Source organism: Chlorocebus sabaeus, chromosome 10 (genome assembly GCF_047675955.1).
Source record: "Chlorocebus sabaeus isolate Y175 chromosome 10, mChlSab1.0.hap1, whole genome shotgun sequence".
In the NCBI taxonomy this organism is placed as follows: Eukaryota; Metazoa; Chordata; class Mammalia; order Primates; family Cercopithecidae; genus Chlorocebus; species Chlorocebus sabaeus.
This window is the reverse complement of record NC_132913.1, coordinates 57,495,592-57,518,190: the sequence shown is the minus strand read 5'-3', so window position 1 is coordinate 57,518,190 and position 22,599 is coordinate 57,495,592. Positions and strand designations below refer to the sequence as shown.

Here is a 22,599-nt window from a genome sequence, read left to right as displayed (position 1 = left end):
TCAAAAAGTCATGAGGATAAAAGGAAGGGAGAGATTAGGAAAACTTTTTTTGAGATAGAAATGACAGGAATTTCTGACCAGCCACATGTGAAAGATGAGGAAGAGACAGAGTCTAGGGAAACTGTGAGAATTAGGAAAATATCGATAGTCTTTGCTCCTCTAAAGCAAAGGCAGTAAGAGGGATTCAAAGCATGACAGAACTTTCATCAGGACCACTCCCCACCCTAGCTCACATCTCAGGGAGGCACAGGCTTTCTTGCATTGCAAGTATGCTATTAAAATTGTACTGAGAGAAATTTTAAGTTAAATGCTGGCTGATGATCCAAGAAAATGCAACCCTGGAATTTTCCCCTGACACCTCATGTTGGTCTCTCTCCCCGCCCGACTTTAAGTGTGACCATTTTTGAAACAAAGGCCTCTTCAGCAATATTTTATATAGGTAGCCAACCTACCAACTTTATTTGTAACTCTAGAACCTATGAAGGGATTAAGAGTAGCTATTTGTCAGCAGGATCAAAACTCAGCTATGGATTTAAAAACAACAAAGGAATCTTACCCAACCAGTGCTTTTTGTTCACTAAATGTCAGAGTGTAAGAGCTGTCTGACTTCCCAGAACTCACAGAAACATATAATTAAACTGCTCAGGACACTTTTAAAGGAAGCTGTCCTGTGAAGTTGATAAGTCCACCAGCAAGGTTTTCAAGGGCAGCCTATGGGTTATAGAAAAAAAACTGGGCACTTGGATATAAAAAAAAAAGAAAGCAGGTGTACACTGACAACTGTCTAATCAGAATAAATGTTCAGTGAAATGGGTTGAACGTTTTAAAAGCATGACAAAGAATTATATTTAAATGCATCAAGTAAAATAATCCCTTTAGAATTGTAAGAAGGCAACCAAGCCTCCCACCCCAGCCCTGAGGGTTGGCACATCAGCCCTTTATTCCCACCCACTCTGTCAGCCACCAGATTCAAATACAGAAGTGTGTTTTCATTCCTGCAGTTCCTCCCTACACCCTCAGCATTCAGGAAATGTGGCAGCTGAATGCATCTAGAATTTAATGAGCATTTTGCTCCAAACCAAGAAAAATAGAAAAATCATTTACATTCCACATCTATTTTCCAAAACGTCTTTGAATATTGATTCAATCACAGTATGTGCATTTGCTAAGACAGTCATAATTTCAAGCAATGAAATGTTCCTTGCTCAATAAGCCATCAACTTTCTTCCACATTATTAAAGAACGGCCCATGCAACACAATCACCAGACCTGGACTCCAATGTTCAAGTAGATTCTGTATGAGCATGCTGCTTTGACCTAGTCAGTTTGCAGAATTAAGAGGAATTTCTTTTTGGTGCCCCTTTGTTCAGTAGACTTTGTGTTTTAAGCATGTTGGGTTCTACAGATAACATAAAGGAAAAATCCTGGCCGGGCGCGGTGGCTCACGCCTATAATCCTAGCACTTTGGGAGGCCGAGGTGGGCGGATCACAAGGTCAGGAGATCGAGACCACGGTGAAACCCCGTCTCTACTAAAAATACAAAAAATTAGCCGGGCACGGTGGCGGGTGCCTGTAGTCCCAGCTACTTGGGAGGCTGAGGCAGGAGAATGGCAGGAACCCGGCAGGCGGAGCTTGCAGTGAGCCGAGATCGCGCCACTGCACTCCAGCCAGGGGGACAGAACAAGACTCTGTCTCAAAAAAACAAAAAAACAAAAAAAAAAAAAACATAAAGGAAAAGTCAAAGACAGTCATAATTACTGTAGAAAATCCCTTAGGAAGTATCATGTTGGACACTGTCCACCTCTCAGTAATTCCAGAACAGCACATTTTTCCCTCCTGTGTTGGACAAATCATGTTTATTTTACTGAAAGCCAGCTAAAGTCACTGACTTGCCACAAGACCAATGAATACTGTGTCACTGGAAACTCTCGAGCTGCTATCAGAGTGGAGAGATGCTCATACCACGAGAGGGAAGTGGGCCTGAGAGTGACCTCCCATCTCATTCTCTTCCCGGGGCACATCCTTATTGAATAGAGCCAAGAGTGGGCAGAATCACTCCCACGCCTCAGCCTCTTAACTGTCTCTCTTTTGTTGAACACATATAATATATGTTTGTAGGATGCAATGCTGTTCCATTTCAAAGTCCTTCCCTTCTCCAGTCTCAAGTTTTCTGTGCCTTCATCCTGGCTCCCAGCATTCCAGTGTCTCTCACTCTAGAACCCACTGAGTCAGTGTTCAATGCTGCAGTAGTTTCTAACCACTTCTGGCCAATCAAAATCCACCAGTCCTACGTTTGAGTCCATCAGAGTATGACTAAGACCCTGATTTGTTAACCTGATAAACTTAATTCATGCCACAGTATCAATAGGTGAAAATGGTTCGATGTATAGCACTTCCAGTGATATTCAGGCCTAGATTATACTTTCTAAGGCCTTGGATAAAAGCAAAACCTGGACAAAGGTCGGTCGATGGGTCTGTCTGTTTCTTTCTCTCTCTTGCAGACCCCTCCCCCATTTTTGCTTTGTCTCTACATATTAGATACTGAACTTATACCGAGATCTCTGAAGGGAAAAAATAGATGTAAAACTAATTCTCATACATGGTTTAAAGAACAAAGTTTTTTGTTTTACTTTCCAGCCTCATTTACCAGTACTCCAAACCATTTCTTTTAAGTAGAACACTTGATTCATGCTGAAATTAAGTTTCTACCTGCCAAAGATTTTACACTAAAAGGAAAAAGAAAATATAGTTCATGCCTTAGCTACCACACGTTAGGTATTTTTTCTGAGTATCATGTTTTTCTTAAAGGTCTAATTTATTAATATGTATATCATTTAGGTGAAAGTCGGACTTATAGATTTTTTAAAATATAATATTCACTTAAAATGCATTCAGATTTTCCAAAACACTATTATGTATGCGTGTTTTCTCTCCATATCTTTCCAATATAGTAGGTGTCTATCATGAAAGAGGGCTTTTGTTTGCTTTCTACTAACAATTAGTAATGAATTTCAGAAAATGACATTTTTATTTGCTGTTGTTTTCAGAGTTGTGGTGATTTAAGGAGATTATTAATAACATTTTTCTGTCCTCTAGAATTGCTCTGTGGAATAGTTTCTCACTTGTCCTTTCATCGAGTCAGGCAAATAAAGAGCAAAGGCAACATAAATTTAATCTTAATATACAAGATGAGGAGAACAATATTAAACAGATCATAATTTTTTTGTGTGAGTCCCCTAAAGCATGCCTTAAAAAGCTGCAGAGGGAACAAAATAGGGTACTGTGTGGACTGTCATTGCCATCCAGCTCTGTGTGTGTGGTCAGGAAGCGCTACGATCCCAGCTAGAGACTTCACATCTGTGTTTCCATGAGCCAATGGACAGCATCACAGAAGCAGCTGCACATGGTGAAAGAAAATGTGCTGAAATGTGCTTTTCCTTCCAGTTCTGCCATGCAACCAATTATGTGACCATAGGCAAGTTACTCACCTCTCTGGGCCTCTGTCCCTCATCAGAAGGCTAGGAGCCTGAACAGAGAGGCTTCTGCCGGTATTAGGAGTCTAGGAATTCCTGTGCTTCTCTAAGACTATTGGAGGCACTGAATGCACATGACCATCTAGCAGCCTGGTTTAGACTGCCCATCCTGGGACAGAAAAGACTGAGGACATCCAGCATCTCATATCACCCACTTTGGCATGGACCGAAACAACCAGCAAAAGTCATAAATGACAGCGTACTGTATTGCAGAGGTATGAATAATTCAGTGTCTCAGGGCAGCCTCATTATCGTAGTCACCCTGAAAAAGCTAGAAACAGTTGGCAAGGGAGCACCTGCACAAGGCTCAGCTCATAGTTCTGGGCTCTTTCTCATCTTTCAAGGCCATGTGTGACCTTCCTGGCTGCTTTGACCATACCTGAGGTGCCATGCCTGAGGGTCACTCCTCATCAGGAAGGACATTCATTCACCAGGTGGCCTCAGGTATGAGCAGCCCACCTGCCTGCCTGGTTGCATGGAGAGAAGGCTCCTTTTTAGGCCCTCGAAAATTCCTGAAAGTTCCAGTTCTCTATGTCTGATGCAGAGCCTTTTTTAGTCAGGAGTTAAAAATGAGCAGAAACTGAGGTTCCTTGGTCACTGTACTTCCATTACTAAGTTACAATGAGGTTTAAAACACAGAAATCTTACAGAGCTGAAGACAGATAAAATCAGAGACTCCAGGAACAATACTTTATCATTTCCAAATAGCATTGTTAAAGAGCTGCATGGGCAAGATAAAATCCTAATATTGTTGGGATGGGGGTTGGGGAGTTAATAAAACCCCAAAGAAGTGTGTTATATGACTTAACCAGTCAACTAAAGGAACAAAGATAATTAGAAAACCAAAATCCCTTACATCTTTGTATTCTGAGGAAGGCAACTGATGTGGCAGAAATAAATTCAAACCAGTTTCCCTGCAGATTATCCCATTTGAATATAACAAATCAATTCCCCAAACATGGTTGCCATGGCAGCCAGTACATATTGTCCCAGGCTCAGGCCCTCCCAGAGCCAGAAATATGTGGATAAGAGGTACCAGACAGTGTAGTGAGGGCTGGTTTCTCCCCTGGTACTTCTCTCTTAAGGCTTCCACTTGTGTCCACACAGTGCTGGGTCACCTATGTGACCTCAGGCATGGAGGCATGAGCTGGTTCAGTGGGTCAGAGCCCAGAACAAAACAGGGTAGGCCTAGTGAGAATGTGGCAATGGACCTGTCCTAATGTGTTAATTCATGTATCATCATTATTTTCCTTGTCATTTTAGTTTCATAGGGAACTGTATTTGTTCGGAATTGATTCTTTTGCACCCAGATGCACACATTCATTCCCATTAATAACTGAAAACTGACCCTGAGAATTGTGTATGGAAGGTTTGTTGGAGAAAAAAAACGCAGGGCTATAGTGGATACAGTGTTGTTCCCTTCAGATTCCCTCTTCAGAGTGGATGCTGCCAGAAATATCAACAGCTCCCAGTCCTCAGCTGCACCCCTCACCCGAGTTGGCATCCACTTCAGAGAACCGACTCTGCCAAAGTCACGCTCCTTCCCAGGGTGGCATGCAGCCAATGATGGCTGATGTGGAGATACAATTCAGCACAACATTCCAAAAACTTCCCAGCTCTCCATTTCCCAGAGCACCAGCTTAAGTCTCTGTTATAACCATATTGTTGTTCAGTGTCTCCCTTGCCTGATCCTGCCTTCCTCACTTTTTTCTAGGTCTATCTCTGATAAGAACTCTTCAACAAATTTTCCATACACAATTCTCAGAGTCAGTTTTCAGGAAACCCAATCTAAAATGAGGACTAATGAACATGAGTGGGCAAATCCGAACTTGGCAAGCCAAGTAAACCTTGGGTTAACAATTTTTGAAAATGAGTTGCAATCGATTCAAACATGTTTATAATTAAATGTTAGGGAAGAAAATTAATTTTTTCAATTATATTCCTATATTCACCCTGTACTAGAATAAAAGATTATTAAACCTCTGAAGCAGAGAAACAAAAATACCTTTAGCATATGGCCTCCCTGTAAGAACTGTGGAGGAGAACGTCACATCTGGTGAGGTACCTGTGACATGCAGGAGGGACCTACTCCTCAAATGTGTACCTTAAAACACCTTCTAGGTAACAAAGCATCTGTTGGCCTCTGGCACTCTGTTCAAATCACTGGTTACCCAATGGGAGCCTCTTACCTCCAGGACCAGCCACAGCTGTCCCCCTACACAGTGATCCGCTTTGTAAAACATCCCATAAAACTTTACAACATTGGGATGATTAGGAAGGAACTGCAAAATGTTGTATTCTGCCTCAATTTCTTCATCCATATCCTAAACAGGGTAGAAAAATGCAAGCTGGATTAAATCTAATATGTAAAGAAGGGTACAGATATCATGCTCAAGTATTTAGTAAAACATATTTACTATGTATTTTCAATCTCATTACCATATCTTCAAAATATCTAACAATGGACATTGAGATATCAACCTATACCTTCTATTATTACATTATTATATTCTATTATTACAACCTATACCTTCTATTATTACATTATTACATTCTATTATTACAACCTATACCTTCTATTATTACCTAATTATTTTATCTATAGTGTTTGTGATATTCTTTTTTCTTTAATAATACTATCACAAATATCTGTTTTATTGAAAAGTCTGAATTTTCAAAGCAGTTAAGGAGAAGTTGCTTGAAGGGACCTAACACAGGATAGGACATGTAAAACCTCACTGTGCAAAACAGCATACAGCATTATAACCTCAGGGCTCTAAAATAAGATGTCAGCCTAAGATGATCAAATCTCACAAGCCTGGGTCACTTTGTAACTTAGAGAAAGACCAGGTAGTAAAACATATTACTGTTTCCAAGAGAATAACTTTTGAAGATCCCAGTGGTCCCAAACCAAAACAACAGTAAAATGGACAAGAAACAAAAGTCAAGGGAAGCTTTAACTCCAAGTGGAGTCCCTTCATTCAGAGAAGCTGACAAATCATGACCCATTTTGAGATTTCATGCCAGGTTTCATGAAAATTAAACCTAAAATCAAGAAAAGAAGTTGAAAACTTAGTGTGCATAAAACACCAAATTCTGGTTATAATTTACAACTGTTACTTACACTGATTGGATCCAGAATTTTCACCGCAGCCAGGCTCCCATCTCTCTTGTTAGTTACCTTGTAGACCTTGCCATAGGTGCCTTTACCAATGGTCTCTATAATTTCCCAGGTGTCCGTGGGATCTGGAAGTGATTCAAGTCCAAGCATCATAGGATTATAGTGAAATAATCCATACAGATGTTTCCTGGTAGGGAGAACAATTTGTTATGTGCAACAGATCACAGAACTGGAGGCAGTGAACTTTTGAAACAAAAAGATTTTTATTTCTTAACCAGCAACCTAGTGTTACTTTTTATTTTCTTCTTCTATGTTAAATTTTTTGAAAAAGAACTTGAACCCTCCTTAAGAAATGGTAATAAAAGATAGAGTGGAGGAGTAGCACGGTTCTGAAACATCCTAAAAACATGATTCTAAAACTGGAAATTATGTACACACCACAGGAGAGAGTAAAACGGCCAAAGAGGATATTCTGGTCATGATTGGACAGTTGTCTTGATAGGCTGCTGAATGGTGGCTGCTGCCAGGGAAAGTGGCTGAAAACAGTAAGTCTAACACCTTTGTCCCTAGGTTATGGTAACCTTGATGAGGGCTCCCTGATAGCCACTGGAAGCTAATCCCCAACATCTGTGTACAAAGTCTGGGCTGCTAAGAAGGAGGTTTGGTGCATGTACCAAGCATCAGTCAGTGTACAACACATATTGCTGCATAGGTCTTGGGGCCTACAAACATAAGCCGTGCTCAGACCTCATCCATACAATAATACCTAGTGTGGGAATCACACTGAGGGGTTAACCAGGAGCAGCAAACTCACTTTGCCTTAGCAGTACTCTATTTAATAAGGACACAGATCTTTGGAGTTTGAGTAAGTATCAACAGCAAGCTTGGCAGGCAAAGTCACCCAAAACTGATCCCACGAAAAATCCTCTCCAAGTTCGGTTGCTCTCAGGCTGGGTGCAAGGTCCCATCTCTGGTCTGCTTCTAAACCCCAGAGGAGGGACAACCAGGCTCCACCAACAAAAGCCACCATATCCAATCCCCACACTGAGGCTTCGTGTCCACCCAGGGTGAGTGCTTCTGACTCATGCTGGGCATTCCAATTTGCACTTCTAATTCAAGTTATTTTCTACACTGAATTCTCCCAAAGCAAAGCCTTTTGACCTGGCACAAAAATTCACTTCTTTTCTTTACCCTGTCTGATGAGAGCATTTCAAAAACACTGAACACCATTACAATCAAAACACAAAAACAACAACAAAGGGGCCTACAACCAGTTCAGTACCTTAAGGGCCCAGGCAAAGCCCACTATGGGCTGAGGCGGGATCCTCAGCTGGTCAAACAACTCCTGCCTTTCACGTGCTGGTTTCAAGATTCTCAGGAACTGCAACCTTTCCACCTAGCCAGTGTTTTATAAAGTCAGTCTTTTTCACCACATGCTTCACATCTGTGCCATTATCTGTACATCATCGTGCTATTCGTTACAAAATACTTTTAAATAACTTTCCTTTTCAATTAAATAAATGTCTTTTAAAGGCACTTTATAGTATTATCCTCAATGTAAAACCAGTATCATTTACCATAGATCAAAATTAACTGCAAAAAGATGATTAAAAACACTAAAGAATTATTCAAGCCCAGCCCGATACTGCTGCCCCTGGGCTCCAGCCTAAGGTTACTGTTTTTCTTAAAAGGGGAGATCATTTAGTGATGGAGACGAATTAAACGCTGGCAAAAACTTTTCCCTTGATGTAATCAGAAGACCTGAAAGAGAATTAATTAGCAAAGGAATAACGTTTGTCATGGTATGATTCAGTGTTCTTTACTGTGAGATCCCCAAAACCTCTTGACAACCTGCGAACACTGTGCCAGGCTTAGCTTTTATAAGAGCAAAAAGTAGGACCAGCTGGGGGTGCTTGCTGGTCAAGGCCAGATAGAAGAAAGCACCAGAATAAGACTCCATCAGTCTAAATGTCAATACCTCACACTTAAAATATGGCCCCTGTTCCCCATCAGCAGGGATACCTGCACCTGGCCTTAGCACTAGAACACAGTACTGCTCAAGTCAAACTGCCTGCAAAAGCCTGGCCCTGCCTTGGCCAGCGTGAGATTTGGGCTGGTTACTCATCTCTGTAAGCCTCCGTTTCTTTACCTGCGTCATGGGGCGGTGGCTGCTAGCTACTTCACAGAGCAGCTGTTAGGATAACAGAATCTAGTAAGCATAGTGAGAGCTCAGCAAGTACCATCTGTCATCACAACAGCACAGCACCAAGCTGCCTCAGAATAGATAAGGCTTAACAAACACTTACCCTTTTTGTTATATGTCACTTTTAACCACAAACTAAATGAGTTTTGCTCCAGTCAGTTATTAGTTTCAGACACATGGCTGAATTTGTCTGAATCCAGCTACTGAATTCCAATGTGTGCAAATGAAATTAAAACACAGAATGTGGCAGCAGGAGAGGACCTTGGAGGCCACTGAATCAAAACTCCTTTGTTAAATTTATCTCATTAGCATGCGGACACATAAGCAGAGGGAAGTGATGCAGTTCTGGCTGAGGCAGGCTGGGAAGCGAAGCACCTGCCCTGTGCCCTCCATGGGAGCCCGATAGGGTGATCAACCATCCTGGTTTGCCTCAAGCTCTTTCTGTTTTAGCACTGAAAGTCCCATGCCTTGCTAAACCTCTCAGAGCAGGGCAAACTGGGACAATGTGCCACCCTAGCTTCTGGGACCTTCCAAGGACATGCACCTCCTCAGAGCGTTATAAGAAAACCATCAATTAAGCACCTCCACCCCCACCTCACACCCCCCGTTATGGGCTGAACTATGTCCCCTCCCCAAATTCATATGTTGAAGTTCTAACCCCTAGTACCTCAGAATGTGGCCATATTTGGAGGTTGAGCCTTTAAAGAGGTATTAAGATAAAATGAGATCATATGGGGAAGCCCTAATCCAATACAACTGGTCCTTATAAAAAGAGGAGACAGGGCACAGACAGACACAGATGGAAGATCAAACACATGGAAGCTAAGTGCCCCACAGAGCTACTCAACAGCAATCTCTGCTCCTTCTAAATGAGAACAACTCATTCAGAGGATCCAGCTACAGAGGGCACCAATGATGGGTGGGCAGAAGGCAGACCAATCAGATTCTGCCACCATGTCCATCACATACTCTCTGGGCATCCACAGACAAGGTTAAATAAAGGTGCAACAGAGCAGGTGCACTGCATAACAACATTGCCTGGCTTCTGTCTTTAAAATCAATACTTGACGCTATAAACTCTCTGAGGATTGATTAAACAGTCATCACAAACAGTAGCAGCTTATACAGGCCTATAGAGGTGGTGATAATCTGGTCTTGGGAGGCAGCTGGAGCAACCCTTTTGACAGCCAAAAAGCTACCCTTGGCCAATGTGTTAACCTTGAGGGTAGACTAAACTTCTGCCTGTGTCTGTGTTTGGGGCATGGCAGAGCTGGGGCTTCATGGAAGTAGTCTGGTTGACCCGAGCAAGGGTTAGCAGCAGTTTGGAGTGAGAGGGACAATACCTGGAAACTTCAGAACTCTGACCCTCAGAAGTCCCAAGAGAGGCACTTCATCTTCTTACAGTCCCTAGAAATGGGGGTTTCATGCATTTATTTAGGCATGAAATAAACCAGTAGCCTCAGGAGACTAGAAAATTCAGGTTACTCAGGTTACAGGTTCTACATTCATTGAAAGACAAATAGGAGGACAAAGGTCTACCTAGGCAGAGGTAGGTAAGGGCAACTGTCTGTGTGTGGGAGGCTCATGTAGTTTGCAAACCAATCAGATGTCCTACTGGCTCAGATGTGTCTGTGTGTGCAGCTGTTCTAAAATATAGATCTGGTCAACACTCTTTGTTGTTGCATGTTGTAGTATTTCGTAAGTCAATGCTACAAATGTATTTCTCATCAAAGTGCCTACTCTCTCAGAGCAAGATTCTGATGTTGCCCATATTCCTGTGGCACCCAAAACCTTCCACTACCAGGAACGCCAAGTTATTAGCAGGGCAAAGCGGGTATCACCTAGGAAGATATTCCTGGTTAGTAAATAAGAGCAATGTGAGTATTAAAGGAATATATTTGCCTATCTTTGCTCACACATCACCAAATATCTAGGAAATACCCAAACTTCTCATTACTTAGGCCACTATCAGATAGATGATAGGTAGGTAGGTAGATTTTTTTTCTTTTTTGTTTTTTTGAGACAGAGTCTTACTCTGTTGCCCAGGCTGGAGTGCAGTGGCACAATCTCGGCTCAGTGCAATCTCTGCCTCCTGAGTTCCAGCAGTTCTAACTCAGCCTCCCGAGTAGCTGGGACTACAGGCGTGCACCACCACGCCCAGCTAATTTTTGTATTTTTGGTAGAGACGGGGTTTCACCATGTTGGCCAGGCTGGTCTCAAACTCCTGACCTCAGGTAATCCACCACCTTGGCCTCCCAAAGTGCTGGGATTACAGCCGTGAGCCACCACACCTGGCCTGATAGATAATTTAGTAGAATACTTTATCCTTGTGGTACCTTAGAAGTTAGGAACAATTGTGTTTTGCTTGCCTTTATTCTTCTTTCTTTTTAGGAAGCAAACTAAAGGGCAGGGGCTGTATCTCTTTATGGCTCTTGACAAGAACAAATGCACTTAACATGACCTCTCTTTGTGATTAACAACAAAAGGGCTGGTCTTGCACCACCAGAGAACAGCTGAGCTCCAGATCCACTCCCACCCCCACCCCAAGAGAGTGGTAAATTGCCCACATTTAAACATCACACTATAATGAGTAGTTTCACATATGGCTGTAAACTGATGTCCCAGCCACTGCTTTATCTTACCAGGACTGAATGTCTACAGACCTCCATAGGAGTTTGGTTTCAATTATCAGCAGAGGACATACTTTAAGCCATGAAATAATCTGTGGTTCAGTTTTGTCAAACATTACACCATAGAGATTTTGGACTCTAGATTTCTAGCATCACAAAAAAGACAGAACATCGAACATTATGTTTCCTCATGCAAGAACACCTAAGAAACAGATTTGCCAAAAAAATTAAACTTGAACCTGATCAAGCTTCTAGATGGCCAATTTATAGAAACAACAAAGGGCAGGGCAACATGTTAAACACCATGGAGGTCAATAAGCAAAAACCAGACTGTAAGGAACTCTGCAAGACCAATGACCAAATTTCCTCAGAAAATAAATTGCAAATAAAAATAAATAAATGGAAAAGGGTGACCTTGGGATTAAAAGAAGCTTAAAATACATATCAAATGGTAAATAAAGTATGGATTTATACCATCAAGCTAAAAAATTGTAACATTTATGAGATCATTAGAACACTGACTAGTTATCTGATATTAAGAAAGTATAGTTAATTATGTTTTAGTTGTGATAATGATACAGACAGGAGGTAGGGAAATACTGGGTAGAAGAGGATGGTTCCCTGGCAAAGGCCCCACCCTCAAGTCTGGAAACCAAGGCCCTAAATGAGAACAGTTATCCCTGTTTTCCTGCCCAAATGTTGCCTTTTTGGCCTGCCTCGCCCCTCCTATCCTGTGCCCAAATAAACCCTAGACCTCCGCTGGTAAAGAAGCAGCTGAACATTGAAAGAAGAAGCAACTGAACATTGGACACTATGGATAGATGTGGATTAACTTCAGATGGGATGACTTTGGAGAGGAGGCCAGCCGCAGGCGGCTGGGCCTCAGGGAAAGATCACCTTCTTCCTGCTCCATCCCCTTTCCAGCTCCACTTCTGCTGAGAGCCACTTCCACTGCTTAATAAAATTCTCCACATTCATCACCTTTCTAAACTTCTGTGTAACCTGATTCTTCCTGGACTCTGGACAAGAATTCAGGAGGCACTGGGTGCAGGAACCCAGAAAGGCTGTCACACTGACTCTTCACTGAGCTGTTTAACACCTAAGCTGTCCACAGGCAGCAAAACTAAAAGAGCATTAATTGTAACACACCCCTAGACACTGCCATGGGGCCGGAGCCCAAAAGAACTTGCCCTGGCCCAGACACCTGCTTGCCTGCATGCTCCTTCCCATGAGGGGTTGAGCCCAGGGGGTTCCAGTGAATGAAGTTTGTCACTGCCAGTGCCAAACTGGCTGGCTGGACCAAGAGCCAGTGCATTCCAGTTCCCACCTGCGAAAGGGTCAAGAGAAATTGACCTTCCATCTCAATAATTGTATTTGTGGTTATGTTTTTTAAAAGTGTCCTTGGGTCTGGCACGGTGGCTCATGCCTGTAATCCCAGCACTTTGGAAGGCTGAGGGAGGTGGATCACGAGGTCAGGAGTTCGAGACCAGTCTGGCCAATATAGTGAAACCCTGTCTCCACTAAAAATACAAAAAATTAACCAGGTGTGGTGGTGTGTGCCTGTAATCCCAGCTACTCAGGAGGCCGAGGAAGGAGAATCGTGTGAACCCAGGAGGTGGAGGTTGTGGTGAACCAAGATCATGCCATTGCACTCCAGCCCGGGTGACAGTGCGAGATTCCATCTCAAAAAAATAAAAGTGTCCTTATCTTTTAACAATACATAATGAAATGATATGTCTGGAATAACATAGGAAAGAAGAAAATAACAATGGATACACTTGAAACAACATTGGTCATGCAGGGATAATTATTGGAGCTGAGTATATGGGGTTGCATGATTAGGTTCTGTTTACTTTTGTATGTTTTTCCCTTTCCGTAATAAGGTTTTTAAAAAATCTGTGTCGTTAACCTGTAACAGTATATATTCTGGTATTCATACCCATGGTGAATCCCATCTCCCCGAAGCATTTCCCCACCACCCCCCTGAAACTACTCTAAAAAGTTACAAAGTCTATGTGGGTAAGCACTTTGCTTGTATAAGAAACAGTAAACCACTAACATAAGACCAACAAAAAACAACCAGGCGTTTGACTCATATTTCTTCTTGTTTATCCTCACTCTATGTTAGATAATTTGAGTGAAAAGAAGTAAATATAAAGCACCCACACTCATATTGTCAGAAATTCACCTTCTCAATCCACTTCTTGCTTACTGAAATACAGTCAGTCCCACAATATAGCTGATTTCCCATCCCAAACTGCCGCTAAATGCAGAGCTATAGTTACGAAAAACTACTGAACTGCTGAATGGTACAAGGAAAATCAATAGTCAGAAGAATACAAATGACTTTCTTCTTCCCATCCAACTCTTGTTCCTTCCTTCTGAAGGAGGAAAAGAGAAAGAAGATCAACACACAGAAACTGAGATAAACAAAACCACTCATCACTACAAAGCTGTGTGATTTTTCTCATCCTGTCCCTGAAAAGAAACTGCCCACTGGCATGAAGCTACATCTGCCCAAGGCTAAACAGAGTCACATAAAAGAAGAGAGAAATATGCATTAACTAGCTGGGTGGACTGCCCTTAAGCAGCCAGTGAAAGGCCTGGAGGGAAAATGAAGAATAGTCTAAAGTGGGCCTTGAGGTTAGCAATAAAAGGAATCAAAAACGAAATTTCACATGGTGCCTTTAAAACTGATGTGTTTAGTGAAGAAGGAAAAAAAAAACAAAACCAAAGGAGAAAGGTGCTCCTGATAAATTTCTGATCATTCACCTGTATCTTTTCAGAGGCCCTAGGAGCTTATTTCCAACATTAGGTCAAAAGCAATAGATGAACTCAATTCTTCAGGGTTGCAGTGAGCACTAAGCATGCTCAGTCTAACGTGTGGCTGATTCTCCCATGTCTTACTGCTCATTCCTTGCTGCTTTGCCCATCACCTCCTAAGATTAATCAGAAATGATACTTTTTTCAAGATGATTGTACACCATCTACACTTCTTTCAATAACAGGTCATAAATTAGCCAAAATTTCCATAAGATGTTACTTATTCATTAAGTTAATAGTTAATAAATGCCAATTTCATTCAAGTTACACTAGGTTCTACCAAGAAATATAAGGAGGAAGAAGAAACTGAGCACTGCTCTGGAGGTTCCAAATTTGTTTCAAAAAATTTTATGACTTCTGGGGTGAGATGGCAAAGTGAAGTCAAGTATCTTCTTTCCCTAAAACCAAATGAATGAACAACACTAAAATGGAAACTTGAAATCCAGCAAACAAATCAAAATATACTAGCAGTAATCAAACAAAAGAAGGGATATAACTTCATGCCATAATCTTTGAAGAGTAGTAGTCAGTGAAAATGAGAGATAGGAGATCCCAGGAATCACTGCTCAAGCAGTTCACTCTCTTCTCACAGAGTGTGATGGGATTTGTGAGATGGTGAAGGAACAAAATATTGAAAAATCCCAGCAACACTCCCTGTAACTGCCTGATGGGTTCTTCCTGCCTACTGCACAAACAAAATCAATTCATGGCATTGCAGTAAAGAAAGTTTGACATGAGGCCAGCCACACCACGTGGGAGATGGAATTATTACTCAAATCAATCTCCTTGAAAGCTTGAAGGTTAGGGGTTTTTCAAAGGCAGCTTGAAGAAAGGGGTGGGAGTGGCGAGGTACTGGGTACTTGCTGCTGATTGGTTAGGTCAGAGATGAAATCACAGGGAGTTGAAGCTGCCCTCTTGCTCTGAGTTGCTGCTGGGTGGGGCCACAGGAGGAGTTGGTTATCCACGTGGAGCCAGGTGTCAGACATGTCAAAAAAAAAAAAAAAAACCCTGAAAAGATATCTTAAAAGACCAATCCTAGGTTCAAAAATAGTGATGTTATCTCCAGGAATAATTGAGGAAGTTGCATATCTTGTGACTTCCGAAATAATGGCTGGCAATCAGGTTTGTCTATACCTTAGCAGAATTCAGGCTCCTCTCCTTCTAGCCTGGTGCTCTCTCATTAGCTTTGCAAAGGCAGCTGAGTTTTGGGGAAGGGCTATTAACATTTAAACTATAAACTAAATGTCTCCTAAAGCTAACCCAGGAATAACTGAAGGCAGCTTGAAGGCTAACGGCACTAGAGGGGTTGGCTAGATCAAATCTCCACTGCCATAATTTTCTCACTTATATAATTTTTGCAAAGGCAGTTTCATCTCTATTTAGAGAAAAATGGACAGAGAAGGAAAGACAGCAGCAGGAAAATGAGTCTAGGTTCATTCACTTATACATGCAATAAGAATTTATTAAGAACTTTTTACATGTATTACTCAACACAAGGTTTTTTTGTTTGTTTGTTTTGTTTTTGTTTTTTTTTGAGACAGGCTCTCACTCTGTCACCCAGGCTGTAGTGCAGTAGTGTGATCATGGCCCACTGTAGCCTCAACCTCCTGGGCTCAAGCAATCATCTTATCTCAGCCTCCCAAGTATTAATAGCTGGGACCACAAGCGTGTGCTACCACACCCAGCTAATTTTTTTGGTGGGATAGGGAGTAAAGACAGGGTCTTCCCATGTTGCCCACACTAATCTCAAACTCCTGGGCTAAAGCAATCTTCCTGACTCAGCTTCCCAAAGTGCTGGGATTACAGACATAAGCCACCATGCCTGGCCAATACTAGGCTCTTAAAAGGAAGTAGGAGAAATAATCAGGCTCTATTCTAAAACGAGGAACATTTCCAAAACCATGCTCTAGGAGTTGCCTCCTATCAGGTGGAATGACCCTAAACAGCAGATTAAATGACACTTCAGGAAGAAGAGTAAAGCTGATATCCATCAACTCTGGCTGCTCCTAACACTTAGAAACCCACAAATCTGAGGGAAAAATTAACAACTCTCAGAAAAACAAATATTTCCTGTTAAAATCACTGAACATCAAGGTAGAGAAATAATTTTTTAGGTATATGTGTGATGATTAATATTTAGTGTCGACTTGCTTGGATTAAAAGATCCAAATTATTGTTCCTCGTGAAACGGGAGAGTTCTCTGACCCCTCTCGCAGGACATGCTATGGGGGTGTGGCTTGACTCTTTGGCTGTGTGCCTGCTCAGACTCCTTATGGGATGGTGAACACATAGACAGGCAGGTGCAGGATCTGGGGTGAGCACCTTGGGGGCTCCTGACCCAAGTTAGCATCTAGAGGTGGATACCCAAGACTCCCAAAGCCCAAGCGGGCATGTGTTACAGTGCACTCTTTTAGCATCGCCATCTGCAGATGGCTTAAGTGTTAACCAGCTCAGTGCCCTCGGTACCTAGGTCCTCGTCCAGCAACCAGGAAGAATCAGGTTGCACAGACTTGAGGGTGGTGAATGTGGGGATTTTATTGAGTGGTGGAGGTGGCTCTCAGTGGGATGGATGGGGAGCTGGAAAGGGGATGGGGTGGGAAGATGATCTTCCCCTGAAGCTTGGCTGTCCAGCAGCAGATCTCTTCTCCAACTGCCCCCAGCTGAATTCCTCTTGGCGTTCAGATGCTCCTTCTCTTCTCTCTGCTGTGCCATTCTGCCGTTCTTCTGTTTGTCTCATCTTCTGTGGAGCCTGGGGTTTGAGCTTTATATGGGTACAGGATAGGAGGGCATGGCATGCCAAAAGGCAACTTTTGGGCATGAAAACAGAATGCCTCTTCCCATTAGGGCCATGGGTTTCCATGCCTGTGGGTAGGGTCTTTGCTAGGGAACTGCCCTCTTCTACCTAGTATTTCCCTGTCTCCTGTCCATATCACTGGATGTGTCTGTGAGGGTGCTGCCAGAGGAGATTAACATTTGAGTTAGTGGACTGGGAGAGGCAGACTCACCCTCAATCTAGGTGGGACCATCTAATCAGCTGCCAGAGCGGCTAGGATAAAGCAAGCAGAAGAACGTGGAAGGACTGGACTTGCTGAGTCTTCTGGACTTCATCTTTCTCCTGTGTTGGATGCTTCCTGCCCTCAAACATCAGACTCCAAGTTCTTCAGCTTTTGGACCCTTGGACTTAGACCAGTGGTTTGCCAGGGACTCTCAGGCTTTTGGCCACAGACTGAAGGCTGCACTGTCGGCCTCCCTACTTTTGAGGTTTTGGGACTTAGACTGATCTACCACTGACTTCCTTGCTCCTCAACTTGCAGATGACTTTACCTTGTCATCGTGTGAGTCAATTCTCCTTAATATGCTCCCTTTCATATATACATATATCCTATTAGTTCTGTGCCTCTAGAGAACCCTAATACAATAGGATATACACACACACACACAGCCCCAAAACCAAATAAAAGCAAACAAAACACAAGCTCAGGTTTCTCTCCAATTAACATTCAAAACCAGAAAAATATGTAAACCATGTATATGAAAAAAATCTTTTTTTTTTTTTTTTTTCTTTTCCTTGAGACAAGGTCTTACTCTGTTGTCCAGGTGGGAGTGCAGTGACACAATCACGGCTCACTGCAGCCTCAACCTCCCAGGCTCAAGCAATCCTCCCACCTCAGCCTCTGGAGTAGATGGGACCACAGGTGCACACTAACACTCCTGGCTGAATTTTTTTTATTTTTTTGTAAAGACAGGGTCTTTGTAACAGCCCAGGCTGGTCTTGAACTCCTGGGCTCAAGTGATCCTCCCACCCTGACCTTTCAAAGTAATGAGATTACAGGCATGAGCCACCATGCCCAGAATGTACAAAGTTCTGAAGGGAAAAAAAGTGTGAGCGAATATTTTTATATTCAGCCAAACTGTTGTTGAAGTATAAAGACAACAACAGACACTTTCAGACATGCAACAGCTGGAGTCCTTCCTGAAAAAGTCACGTGATTCCAAAATCCAGCTAATCAAGAGATAAATGTGAAGCCCTAGTAAAAAGTCTAGTAAGAACTGAACCCATTTAGCCTTAGAAATAAAGCTAATCAACAGTGTGAAGTATGTTTACAAAAGGGAAATGTTATACATTTCAAAAATAAAAGTGAATAATCAAATTAAACAGAGAGAAAAATAAGGGTGAAATTTTCTCATTTTTCTTTACATTTTAGATGCTAAATTAAGAAACTGAGATTTAAATATCCTCTTTAAAATTAAGGTAAACAAGCAAAAAGACAATATTAATAAGGAGAAAATATGTATGTTAATTTTCTCACAAGTTTCAGTAAGTAGGCAATAGATAATTGATAAATTGCTAAATGGATACTAAAACCACATAAAGTTATCAAATCTCTAAAAGACCTAAAAATAGACTATAAGTCTTTGACATAACAACAAAAAAATCATACTTACTCATATGAACACACATACAAACATCAAACAAAAAGACAATCCGTGGAGTAAGAGAGGACAAGCGGAGGTGGTGGTGAGCCGGACATTAAAAACAGAGGTAAATATCTATTCTATCAATAAACGTAAGATTATTAAATAAGGTCAAAACATAGAAAAAACAGATCTATAGATATCCACATCTAAAACAAGCTGTTCAGTCTATCTATGACTCAGAAACTTTAAAAGTAAAAAAAAAAAACAAAAAAAAAACAAAAAAAAAACAAAAAAAAAAACAGTCAAAGATAAACCAGGTAAATGGTAACAAAACCAAAGAGTCATAATATTAATATCAGAAAACAGTAAAGTTAAAAACTATCAAAGAACGTAAAAGGTTATTTTACATTCAACAATAGTAATTGAGCAATTACTAGGCACCAGATACTATTCCATATGCTGTTAGAATGGGCAGAGTTTAAACCAATAATAAGCTTATAGATGTCATAAATCCTTCAGTATCAAAAACAATGTGTCAAAATTCATAAAAGCATAAACTTATAGAAGAAATCAACAAAACACAATAATAGTAAAAGACATTGTCAGCTATGACAGAACAAGGTGACAATAAGAAATATATGATACAATAAAAAAATTAACCCATTAGATGCACATCAATAAGTACACATGCAACATAAAACTTATTTTCAAGCACTAATGGGATATTTTAATTTTAAAAATAATACATTCAGCCACAAAGTAAAGCCTCAATACATTCCAAGAAAATGAAATTTGAACAATCTTCCCTGATCACACTACAATAAAACTAAATATTAATAATAAAAAGAAGAAACTAGCCACCTGAAAATATTAAAATTCTTGTAGGTCTTGATATAGAACAAAAAGTTAAAACTGAAATTACAGAGTATATAAAAATAAAAATATTGAAGATACTATTAAGCAAAAAACTTAAGAAACTGGGCTGAAAACAAAACCTTACAGAATTAAACATTTTACCAAGCAAATTATAATTAAAAAGAATTTTTTTAAATATTCTATTCAAAAAGGTAGAAATAGATAAATAAAATAAGCATAAGGAAAGTAGAAGAAAAAATAAAAGCAGAAATTGATGAGTTAGAAAACAGAAAAAGAGTAGAATATATAATTAAATTAAAGGTGTAGTTCTCTGGGGACAAAACAGTAAAATAGATAAAATAGATTAATCAAACAAAAGAGAAAAACACAAATAAAAATAGAAAAGAAAAAGATGCATAAGAAATTTAAAAATTTTGACTACTTTGAAAATCACTAAGTAAATTATAAATTTTTTTGTAATTATAAAATGAATGTTTTCTTACATAAATATAAATAACAAAAATTGAACCTAAAGGAAATAGAAAACTTAAGTAGACATATAATAATGGAAGAGATTCAGAATATTAAAAAAAAAGAGCTAGCCCTCAAAAAGCCACAGACTCTCATGGTTTTAACAATAAATTCTTCCAGACCTTCAAAGAACAGATAATTCCAATGCTATTTATGTTTTCCAGGTCATGAAGAAAGAAAAAGATAATTCCAATGCTATTTATGTTTTCCAGGTCATGAAGAAAGAAAAAAAGCTTCAAACCACTTAGAGTAAGATAACAAAATATTCCTACCAAAACATGATAAAAGTAGCACAGAAAAATAAAACTACAATCAACCTCATTTAAGAATACCTGTATAAAAATACTAAATTAAAAATCAGCCAATAGGAGAATCTTGGGTTAGAGGCAGAGCAAGATGACCAAATAGAGGCTTCCACTGATAGTCCTCCCTATAGGAACACCAAACTGAAAAACTATCCACACAAAAAAGCACCTTCATAAGAACCTAAAATCAGATGAGTGATCGCAATACCTGGTTTTAACTTCTTATTACTGAAAGAGGCACTGAAGAGGGTAGGAAAGACAATCTTGAATTGCTGATGCCACCCTTCCCCCAGTCTCCCAGCAGCAGCCATGTGGCACAGAGATAATCTGTGCACTTGCAGGAGGGAGAGCACAGTGATTGGGGAACTTTGCATTGGAACTCGGTGCTGCCCTGTCACAGTAGAAAGTAACACCAGGCAGAACTCAGCCAGCACCCACAGAGGAAGCATTTAGAACAACCTAGCCAGGGGGAAATTGTACCTCCCAGTGACGGGAACTTGAGTTCTGGCAAGCCTCACCACCATGAACTAAATTGCTCTGGGTTCTAAAGAAATCTGAAAAGTAGTCTAGGCCACAAAGACTGCAATTCCTGGGCAAGTCCTGATGCTGTACTGGGCTCAAAGTCAGTGGACTTGGTGGGTATGCAACTTAGTAACACATCAGCCAGGACCAAGGAGTGTTTGTGCCACCGCTCTTCCAGCCCCAGGCAGTGCAGCTCACAGCTCCAGAAAAGACTCTTTCCTTCTGCTTGAGGAGAGGAGAAGGAAGAGTAAAGAGGACTTTGTCTTGCAACGTGGATACCAGCTCAGCCACAGTAGGACAGGGCACCAGGAAGAGTCCTGAGGCCCTATCTCCTCTGTGACATTTCTAGACACACCCTGGGCCAGAAGGAAACCTGCTGCCTTAAAGGGAAGGACCCAGTCCTGAAAGGATTCATCACTTGCTGATAAGATCACTTGGGCCCTGAATATTCAGCAGTGGTATCCAGGCAGTATTTGCAGCGGGCCTTGGGTAAGATTCAAAGACATGCTGGCCTCAGGTGTGATCTACCTAACTGTGGTAGCGATGGGGAGGGACTCCTCCTGCTTGAGAAAAGGAGAGAAAAGAGTAAAGGAGACTTTGTCTTGCAGCTTAGGCAGCAGCTCAGCCACAGTAGGGTAGAGCACTAAGTGGGCTCTTGGGGTCCTCAGTTCTAGGCCTTGGCTCTTGGATGGCATTTCTGGACCTGTTCTGGGCCAGGGGTGGGGGAAGCCTACTACCCTGAAGGGAGAGTCCCAGGCCTGGCAGCATTCATCATAAGCTGACTGAAGAGTATTTGGGCCTTGAATGAACATTGGCTGTAGTCAGGCAGTTCTTGCTGTGGCCTGGATGGTGGCCACAGGGAGACTCCTCTGCTATGGAAAGGGGAGGGAAGAGTGGGAAGGACTTTGTTTTGTGGCTTGGGTGCCAGCTCAGCTTCAGTATAATAGAGCACCGGGTACATCCCTAAGGTTTCTGACTCAGCCCCTGGCTTCCAGACAGCATCACTGAGCCTATGTAGGACCAGGGGAAACAGCTGCCCTAAAGAGGAGGACACAAGCCTAGCCGGCTTCATCACCTGTTGACTGTAGAGCCCTAGGGACTTCAGTGAATGTAGGCAGTAGCCAGGCAGTGGTTACTGCAGGCCTTGGGCAAGACCCAGAACTGTGCTGGCTTCAGGTCTGACTCCACATAGTCCCAGTGGTGGTGGCCATAGGGGTACTTGTGTCACCCCTCTCGCAGCTTTAGGCAGCTCAGCAAAGAGAGAGAGAGAGAGAGAGAGACTCTGTTTGTTTGGGAGAAAGTAAGAGAAGAGAACAAGAATCTCTACCTGGCATTCCAGAGAATTCTTCCAGATCTTATCTAAGACCACCATGGTGGTACCTATATGAGTCTGCAAGAACCACAGTGTTACCAGGCTTGGGGTGTCCCCTGATGCAGATATCACTGCTGTGACCAAAAACTTAGATCACAACACTCATGTCCCTTTGAATACCTGGAAAGCCTTCCTAAAACGACGAGTACAAACAAGCCCAGATTGTGAAGAACACAATAAATACCCAACTCTTTAATGCCTAGCCACCAAGAAACATCCACAAATGTCTAGACCATCCAGGAAAACATGACCTAACCAAACAAACTAAATAAGGTACCAGCGACC

The 22,599-nt window shown here is 41.6% G+C and overlaps 1 protein-coding gene across 1 annotated transcript in view; it reads right to left on the bottom strand.

The window, feature by feature from the left end:
• The window catches only part of LOC140712644 (myosin-IIIb-like), a 76,054-nt gene that overhangs the window by 31,434 nt on the left and 22,021 nt on the right, over nt 1–22,599 (bottom strand). The window contains exons 2-4 of the mRNA XM_073020249.1: nt 13,773–13,868; nt 6,658–6,841; nt 5,723–5,857 (exon numbers count right to left, since the gene is read on the bottom strand). Coding sequence (XP_072876350.1) covers nt 5,723–5,857; nt 6,658–6,841; nt 13,773–13,868 — 415 coding nt within the window. The remainder of the gene's footprint in view (nt 1–5,722; nt 5,858–6,657; nt 6,842–13,772; nt 13,869–22,599) is intronic.